We start from the raw sequence: 9,946 nt of genomic DNA, 5'->3' as shown, positions 1-9,946 counted from the left end.
ACAATATGAATTATCATGATATATATATATAAGATACAATATGAATTCTCATGATATTTTTATGACATATTAATGATATATACAATGATATATCACAGTAATGCCCTGGAAAATCTCACCAGATATATGATATGAACAAACTCTTACGTCAACTGTACAACATTAATCTTAATGGTTATTTAAATTATCGAGACAAACACTGGATAATGTTAAAACAAAAAATCTAAATTTTTACATCTTGCTCTAAACTGAGCTGCTCCTGATTATTCAAAATGTTACACATGTTACAATAAATTAATTATACAAGTATACTTAAATGGCAAGTTATATGTAAAAAGTTCTGAATTAACAATACCACACACAAGCATTTTAATGCAACACTTCAGCAATATCACAAATTTACAAAGATAATGCAGGTTGATTTTAAGCTAAGGTAAGTTTATGCTTAAAGTTCATAGAATAACATTTAGTTGTACATGGTTGTGGACATTGAATTTATTACATTAATTATTTAAAAGAAGAATATTGCACAATAAAGAGTGGATGTTTTGAGCAAATTAGAATTTGTTCATTTCATACACGACCATCATGACGATAATAAAAAGTATAATGGCAATTATCATCATAATGGAATCTGGTGCGATCAACCAGAGCGCGCACCGTCATACGGTCTCCATTCCACCACCGGCTTCTCTCTCATCGGCTGAACCGGAATTGTTTGGAGATCTTCGTCTAGTAAACTTTTTCTGTGCTGCTTCGATCTAAAATTATCATGAAAATAAACTTTTTGCTATTACATTACATTTTTTTTTGCCATTATATTACATTGTTTTTTGCCATAACATTACATTGTTTTTTTGCCATAACATTACATTGTTTTTTGACATTACATTACATTGTATTTTGCCATAACATTACTTTGTTTTTTTTGTTGCGATTAAATTACATTGCTTTCTGCCATTACATTATTTTTTGCCATTACATTACATTATTTTTTGCCATTACATTACATTGTTTTTTGACATTTCTTTGTTTTCTGACATTATATAAATTTTTCCCATTACATGCAATTGTAAGGGCGATTTAACATGATCAAATGTGAGAGTACTGGCCAAGTGATTAAGGTATCTGCCTCTCAACTCGGGTATCATTGACTCACGCCCCACATTTAGTCACAACCATGTTTTTACATAATACCACTATTGGTTACTTCCAGTAAATGAACTTAAGACTGGTTCAAATAAACATGTTAGTTTTTATCAACATCAAGCTCAAATAAATGTTTTAACTTTAACTTACTAGCCAAATATTGGCTATTAGATGAATGATTTACATGTATTGCTATGACCTTGTCTTTAAACATATAAAGGTTAATATATGCTGTGATAAAGTATACAGCATTCTAATACACTATATAAGGTTTATTAAGCTATACCTTACAAAACATTTTTATAAAATTCAAAAGAGAAAAAAATTATGCTGTTCCCATAACCACATGGTTGATTCTCTCTAAAATTCATAACATAGGATTTCTCTGTTATTTACACTTATGAATATTTTACATAATAAAATAACAGAATTAAATGTTCTGGAACAAATATTATTCTGCTTTTTTAAAACCATTCAGTAAAGATTTTTCACATGCATCAATTATCTCTTTAGGACATATACAAACATATTTCCTGCATACAGGTATTTTGTAATAGTTCTTTTTAAAAAATCAAACAATAATTTTTCAAACTATAGGCTGCAGATATATAGCTTTATAACTCTCCAAGCCTATTTCAAAATGATAGTTCCAATTTCTTTAACATTTCATTTCAACAAGTGCTTTATGATAATTTTTATTGTTTATTAATTAAAGGCAATTTTTTTAAAAACTTTCTAAAATTTTATGTTTACTTGAATAAGTAGAGTATGAGAATAAATGTACTTGAACTGACCTTATCACCGAAGTATGAAGCTATTGTGAACACTACAAGAAGTACTAAAGCAACATGTGTCCAAAACTTCAACCAATCCCTGTACCGTCTCCTAGAATAAAATAACATACAAAATTATTTTCACAAAACATTTCTTTAAAAACACTGTTCAGTGTATAAATTTGAAAGTTTGAAACATCATTTATGCTCAAACTGGCTCCTGAGTAAAACCACTTATGTAAGCTAGTTGGATAGCTTCCTCACATGAGTCCCTGGCAGGATTGGAACAACATTGAGGGGCAAGTGGTTTGAAGGCAACTGCCAAAACCACTTGGCCATGGATGCCTTTTAAACCTTATGCACATTATGTTTATTTTGGTAACAAATCACAGAAGTTATTTATGAAAGTTGTTTTTTTTTCTCCGAGATTAAGATACAGTCACTTTTTTTATTGTAGTTTTAAAACAAACAGATAGCAATTATATATTTTCATACTTAACTAGTCAAGGAAGGACCAAAGTTTCCCATCTGTGAAAAATATTTTCTTTGTTCCTTCCAATACGTGAATATTATCAGCAAAATTATCCAAATTTATGGAAATCACTTGTATACATAGAATAATAATACTGCATGTTGATAACCTTGATATTAACCGGATAACTGTGATATTTTTGTCAACTAAACACACGGCTGTCATCCATTTATGAAATAATTTTATCTTTTTCCCTAGTAAAGGGAGCATGCTGCATTATAAATTGTTTCAAAGATTCTAGACAGTTTATATATCCGTATAAATAAATGGTTCTTCACAAAACAACTGTCACCTAGCTGCTTGGGTTATATATTTTTAAAACAACTGTTTATATATGGCCATATAACCAGTCAAAAATCTAATAACATACATTATAAAGCATCATCTATGAGAGAAAACATACCATTCTCTGAGTTCACTTATATGTGTAAATCTATTCCTGTATTCCCGTGGCAACTCAAACTGTGACTGTAGAGGGAACATGACTCCGTGAAGTTCGGCCGGAATATTTTAATGTATGGATACTGTTTCAATGAATGTCATGTTATCATTCAAAAGATAAACTTCCTGTAAAAATATGAGGAAATAACAAAAAAATATGAGAAAATAAAATAAAAATATGAGAAAATAACAAAAAAAATTATATGAAAATAACATAAAATATGAGAAAATAACATGAAAATATGAGAAAATAACATTTAATTTACATCTCAACCTGTATCAAAATTGATAAAATAAAAAATAAATTTGTTACTTTAAAAGCACTAATACTTATTAACACAGGTTTTTGTGGCAGATATATTGACCATTTCTCTAGCAACCGAATCATTCCTCATTTTTAATACGCTTCCGCATTGCCGGAAGGGGAATACAGGAATGGCCTCCATCAAATTGACCCCTAAGTCATGTAAAAACTTATATCTGCTTTGTCGCCAATTTTTAAAGAAACATTCTGATTCAAATAATTTCATCATCATTGATGCTATAATGAGACTTACTAAGCAGCTGAAAAAATACCTTATAATTTATTCCTTATATGAGCCGCGTCACAACAAAACCAAGGTAATGCGTTTGCGACCAGCATGGATCCAGACCAGCCTCTGCATCCGCGCAGTCTGATCAGGATCCATGCTGTTCGCTTACAAAACCCTATTACAAGTAGAGAAACTGATAGCGAACAGCATGGATCCTGATCAGACTGCGCGGATGCGCAGGCTGGTCTGGATCCATGCTGGTTGCAAACGCATCATGTTGGTTTTGTCGTGACGCGGCTCATATTTGATTTAAAGATTAAAAACTCACTTTGGTTTCTTTCTTATATCATCGAGCTGACCGACCACCGTGGAAACATTTGATTTGATCATCTTAAAGGCAATCTCTGAGTCGTCTACTTCAACATGTCTGAAATAGGAAGACACAACTGGAATTGATTAGCCATTCCGTACACTATAGGGCAAGGCAAAAACCTGCACATCCATGCAATCTAACCAGGCTCTATGTATACTGTTGATAGCTCAGTTTATTCTCTCTTTACATATTGAAATTTCTTAAACTTCATTTTGATTGTCCCAAATTCAAAGAAGGGCAAATTTATTACAAAAATTAATTTATAACAGCTTGTAACAGTTAACTAAGATGCTCTTATGAAATACTACTTTATATCTGTGAACTGTGAATAGTTGACAATTTACAAATTTACAAAATATTTGTAGTATATTTATATAAGAACACATTTATACTGTTTTCTGGATCACATACTTGTATTTATTTTTTGGTGGGAAATTACTCTTCACAATGTCTGCCACTTCCTTACAGTTGATAAACATGTTCCTTGTCACCTGAGGCTATAAATAGAAATATGAAGCTATAAAAAGAAACATATGGCTATAAATAGAACTGCATCACTATAAATAGAATTGGTAACTCAAAAGTAATATTTAGCTGTCCAGTTAGCTTAATAGGTAGATACCCGGACTGTGATTTGGGCAACCCAAGTTCAATTCACAGATGGTGCAGGTCACTTTGGTTGCGATTATATACATTCACTTGCACTGTACCTTAACTCTGGCACATACAGAAGTTAACAGTTCCTTGCAAAAGTGAAGGACATTAGTACTGGTAAACTGCTTCAGATGACAGTCTGTCATGGAATAAAGCAGTGGCTTAACTGTGCTCTGGTAAATTTTATGTGGCTTACTGCAGTGATCCAGAGTGAAAACTACAAACACCACCACCTCCAAAGTAATTTCTTTTTTAACTTTGTTAATGTTAAATGGAACTCAAAAGCAAAGTTGTTTCCTGTACATAAATGCTAGTTGGATGTCAAAAATATGTAATGCTCAATTCATTAACTGTTTCCATTTACCAATTTTTTTCTGATGAAAATAACATTAAATCAGGAGCTGTACTTAAGCTAAAAGTATATGCATAATTAAAACACTTACCATTTCTTTTTCATAGTAGGTTTCTAAATCCCTGGCATTAGGTTGTCTCTGTTCTGATATAGGTAATGATTTTGAACAGTTGATGAAAGTATACTCCAACTTTGATAATGTCTGAAACAGGGAGAGAAAAATATCAAATTCACTATTCAGCATTTAAATGAATATGAGATAAATATTTTTTAGCTTTAATTTCTTTAATATTTATAATTATCAGCTTTTTTATATAAAATTGTTATAATTTTTATTCCTAAGTTAGTTTATATATAATTTATTTTAGTTTGATTATGTAGGTAGCTATAAGCTTATAGAAATACTCTCCAATGTGTTCCTGGAACCATTCAGCCTGGGTCGTCCAAGGTTACAATGGAATTTTCTCAGCTCAAACTTACATCTCTGGTATTTGATTGGTCAGAAACAAACACACAATTTGCACTGACTTATGAAAATCCTGAGGTCAGAGACAGATCTCGGAAAAATTAAAGGGACTCCACTGAGGGTTTTTTTTTACATGACAGGACTGGAAATAATTTTTCGAGATTTATGTGTCAATTGACTGTGCAAAATGTCAGATTATTCGCTCACTCCATTTTTCCAAAACAATCATTATTATCATGAAAATGAGCATATATTGAGAAGTGTTGCAATGCTTTTTTTCTCAAATTGAGCTACAAATAGCACAGAAATAGGATTTTCAATAAATTATTGATATCTTAACTTAATATCTTTTGCATTTTTCTTAAATATCTTTTCCTCAGTGGAGTTCCTTTAATAAATTAATATAAGTTCATCTAGATACATACAGCTAAATCCAGGGGCAGTTCATACAGTCTGGTGGCTAGTGTTCTAATCTCACGATCTGATAATATCCTGAAAAAAATATATATATCATTAATTTATATATGTTTGCTGAACATGTGTTTTTTTTTAATTGAGTCAGTGTTTTGTTACCCAGCTAAACACAAAATTACTATAATAGTATGGCACTCAAAAATGGTGGTAGTGGTAGTTTACCCTCTGGCTCATAGCAGTAAGCAACACTGAGTTTACCACAGTTCAGACGTTTACCATGGTAAAGTTCAGACACCATATTTTATCTGGGCAGGCTGTCAAGCAGCTTTCCAGTACTAGTTGCTTCCACTTTCACAAGGTATTCATAACTTCTGTACATGCCAGAGCAGAGGTACAGTGCAAATGACCATAGGCATGATTTCATGATCAACCACAATTGACACAACCTATTAAGGTCAAGTTAGGCACTCAAGTTTACTTCAATTCCCCCTCCCCCCCACACACACAAAAACTCCAGATATCTGATTTACTTGGATTTATCAAATAAAATCCAGATATTTGACTTACTTGGATTTATCTGTATCCATCTCATCAAAGACATCTGCTGCGGTAGTGTTCTGTTTCACCCCCATCAGGTAGTAAAAGTAAGCAAAGGCAAACTGCATATCCTTGGAATGTCTGATCTGATGAGACGAGGTTGCCTCCCACTCGGCTGGAAACCTTACAAATTGACAATTTTTTAAAAAAAAATACATGAAAAATAAATATCTGGACATGTGACATTAATGATATTTTTGTTTTGACATTAATTTTCACTTCTACAAAAAACACATGTCCACCATAATGTGATCGCTCTTCAGTTGTTAATATTCATATAATTGCTTAATTAATATACAATTTTTAAAGCTTTACAATTTAGCTAGTTTATATTAACAGGCTCATGGCAATACATTATACTTTTGACAGATTATTTTAGCTTTTTAATACATAAACCCTTTCAAAGAAACAGTAGACAGTGCCGACTTTGAGCTGGATATGTAAATTACACAATCTAGAATTAATAATATAACTGGTAATATATCTATAAAATATTTGAAGATGATAGGCCTATCTATTCATTAATATTTTTATACATTGCCAAATAATGGTAATTCAGTTATTTTTTTACCCACAATTTTCTTTTTTTTAGACTTTTTTTTCCTCAAAGGACTTATAAAGATCAATGTCACATAAGATCAATGTCATACCTAGTTTGTAGCTCTGACATGATATTTTTATCTATCATATGGGGCATATGACCTGGCACCTTCCTGGCTGTATAACCAAATGCTTTGTTATACAGTTTGTTCACATGACGTAGAGAGTCACCAAATGTGTCCAGTAAATGTCTTCTCTGATAACTGACCGACTGAAACCTCTCTAGAGATTCCTTCCTCTGTAATGGATATAAATTATATCTTACTTTTATAATAAATCTAACAAATAATTTTGTATTTAATTACATATGCTTAAATTTTGGCAATAACAAACATGTTTTGACACCAAAATACAAAAACAAACAACAACAACAAGCAAACTCACAAAGAATCACTTATGTTTTGCATTTGGCAATAACAAATATGTTTTGATTTTTGGCAATAACAAACATGTTTTGGTTTTTGGCAATAACAAACAGGTTTTGACAGCAAAAACTTGCAATCCTACTAAGAATCACCTTATGTTTTGGTTTTTGGCAATAACAAACAGGTTTTGACAGCAAAAACTGGCAATCCAACTAAGAATCACCTTATGTTTTGGTTTTTGGCAATAACAAACATGTTTTGATTTTTGACAATAACAAACATGTTTTGGTTTTTGGCAACACCAAACATGTTTTCACACCAAAAAACAGGCAATCCCTCTAAGAATCACTTATGTTTTGCTTTTGGCAATAACAAACATGTTTTGATTTTTGACAATAACAAACATGTTTTGGTTTTTGGCAACACCAAACATGTTTTCACACCAAAAAACAGGCAATCACTTATGTTTTGCTTTTGGCAATAACAAACATGTTTTGATTTTTGACAATAACAAACATGTTTTGGTTTTTGGCAACACCAAACATGTTTTCACACCAAAAAACAGGCAATCCCTCTAAGAATCACTTATGTTTTGCTTTTGGCAATAACAAACATGTTTTGATTTTTGACAATAACAAACATGTTTTGGTTTTTGGCAACACCAAACATGTTTTCACACCAAAAAACAGGCAATCACTTATGTTTTGCTTTTGGCAATAACAAACATGTTTTGATTTTTGACAATAACAAACATGTTTTGGTTTTTGGCAACACCAAACATGTTTTCACGCCAAAAAACAGGCAATCCCTCTAAGAATCACTTATGTTTTGCTTTTGGCAATTACAAACATGTTTTGATTTTTGACAATAACAAACATGTTTTGGTTTTTGGCAACACCAAACATGTTTTCACACCAAAAAACAACAGGCAATCCCTCAAAGAATGACTTATGTTTTGCTTTTGGCAATAACAAATATGTTTTGATTTTTGACAATAACAAACATGTTTTGGTTTTTGGCAACACCAAACATGTTTTCACACCAAAAAACAGGCAATCACTTATGTTTTGCTTTTGGCAATAACAAACATGTTTTGACAACTAGAATCAGGCAATCTCACTAAGAATCACTTATGCTTGGTTATGGCAATGACAAGCATGTTTTGACAACAAGAAGCAGGCTATCTAACTAACATATGCTTAGAGTCACAAATGATTTCAGCAACAGATCATGTCCGACTATCACTGAATTAGTAATTATAACATGTGTATATGAAATTATCATCACATTCTCCACATATATCCATCTAGTCAGTGATTCAGGAAAAACTCATCAATATTTCGACTAAACAAAGGTGTATGAACTGAATTTTTGCAATGTCAATTCATTCTGAAAGGCATATGGTAAATCTGGAAGCACAAGGCAAGTCGATCAAAGGAGACCTTGTACCTGTTGTACAAGGCGTACAATCCTAGGTAATACATGTTTTATTATAGACTTGTACAGGTATATTAAAGACAAGTGCACTGCATGTGGTGTTGACGCTTGTCTGTTTAAAATTCAAAGTTAGAGTTCAGAGTTATGCCCCTTGTCTCACAACTGCACTTTGTCATGATCAGTAAGTTTCTAAGTTTAATGTTAATGATCAAAACATTGCTTTCAGAGTTATGCCCTTTGTCTAACAATTGCACCTTGTCATGATAAGTAAGTATTCTAAGTCTAATGTTAATGATCAGTTTGAAAATATTTGAATAATGGGCTACATTAAAATTTTTGCATGACTACGATGCACTGGCCTTTTTCTTTGAAACAGACAAGCTAAAGTATGATTTAGAAGATTACGTACCTTTTGTAGTTCTGCAAGACTACCACTCTCCCAAGGTAACAACTTCACAGAATCTGGTTGTATGTCCACATCTGATATGAAACTTGTATTATTTGTTACTCCTTCATTATTCATATCAACCTCATTAATATTCATGTTTTCCTCATCAAAATTCAACAGCCTCCTTCTGAGACCATTGTTCACGCCTACTTCCTGCTCCTTTATCCCACCATTTTGTTCCTTCGCAGCAGCAGCATTCTGATTGCTTGCTTCGTCATTTGCTATATTTCTGTCTTTCAAGCCTTGACCTTTGACCTTATAAGTTAAGACTGGTTCAATAATATCTTGCACTTGATGACCTTTGTCAGTTAGCTCCCTTTGTGTATTTTTATCACCATCTACTGTCTGGTCCACAGACCTTTTGTGACCATCGGTTCTCAATCTCCCTCCTGATTTCAGAATATCACCTGATAAGCCCCTGACAGGCTTGTGAGTGACAATAGGTTTATGAGATTCATTGTCGGTATGGTTGTATTTGAGGTAATCCTGATAGGTCAACCATAGTGACCTCAATCTTATACTATACCCTGTTTCTGACAGCTCCTCTAAAAATAAAAGCTCTAAACATTTAATATACTGCTGTAAATATATAAATATTAAAAATTTTGAAAAAAATATTATTTTATAGATAATTAAGTAAAATTACATGCTTTTTCTATTTAATATTATATCTATTAGAAATAAACTCATTTCTTTTTTCAGAAAATTTAGCTCAGGAAATATAGATCAAATTATATCATAATAAATCTTTAGCTAATATACAATTATATACTATCACATATTAAATAAGCTAAGCTGAGAGACCCATGTAT

The 9,946-nt window shown here is 31.9% G+C and overlaps 1 protein-coding gene across 1 annotated transcript in view; it reads right to left on the bottom strand.

The window, feature by feature from the left end:
- The window catches only part of LOC132758855 (N-acetylglucosamine-1-phosphotransferase subunits alpha/beta-like), a 53,990-nt gene continuing 44,044 nt past the window's right edge, over positions 1–9,946 (bottom strand). The window contains exons 19-29 of the mRNA XM_060750557.1: positions 9,096–9,679; positions 6,935–7,122; positions 6,255–6,407; positions 5,699–5,765; positions 4,899–5,009; positions 4,213–4,298; positions 3,757–3,855; positions 3,300–3,352; positions 2,858–2,939; positions 1,944–2,034; positions 1–761 (exon numbers count right to left, since the gene is read on the bottom strand). Of these exons, the coding sequence (XP_060606540.1) occupies positions 663–761; positions 1,944–2,034; positions 2,858–2,939; positions 3,300–3,352; positions 3,757–3,855; positions 4,213–4,298; positions 4,899–5,009; positions 5,699–5,765; positions 6,255–6,407; positions 6,935–7,122; positions 9,096–9,679 (1,613 nt within the window). The 3' untranslated portion in view covers positions 1–662. The remainder of the gene's footprint in view (positions 762–1,943; positions 2,035–2,857; positions 2,940–3,299; positions 3,353–3,756; positions 3,856–4,212; positions 4,299–4,898; positions 5,010–5,698; positions 5,766–6,254; positions 6,408–6,934; positions 7,123–9,095; positions 9,680–9,946) is intronic.

This window comes from Ruditapes philippinarum, unplaced genomic scaffold (assembly GCF_026571515.1).
Source record: "Ruditapes philippinarum isolate M1 unplaced genomic scaffold, ASM2657151v2 ctg1440_1_1_1_1, whole genome shotgun sequence".
Lineage (NCBI taxonomy): Eukaryota > Metazoa > Mollusca > Bivalvia > Venerida > Veneridae > Ruditapes > Ruditapes philippinarum.
Note: the sequence above shows the minus strand (reverse complement) of the source record. Positions and strands in the feature narration are given on the sequence as shown.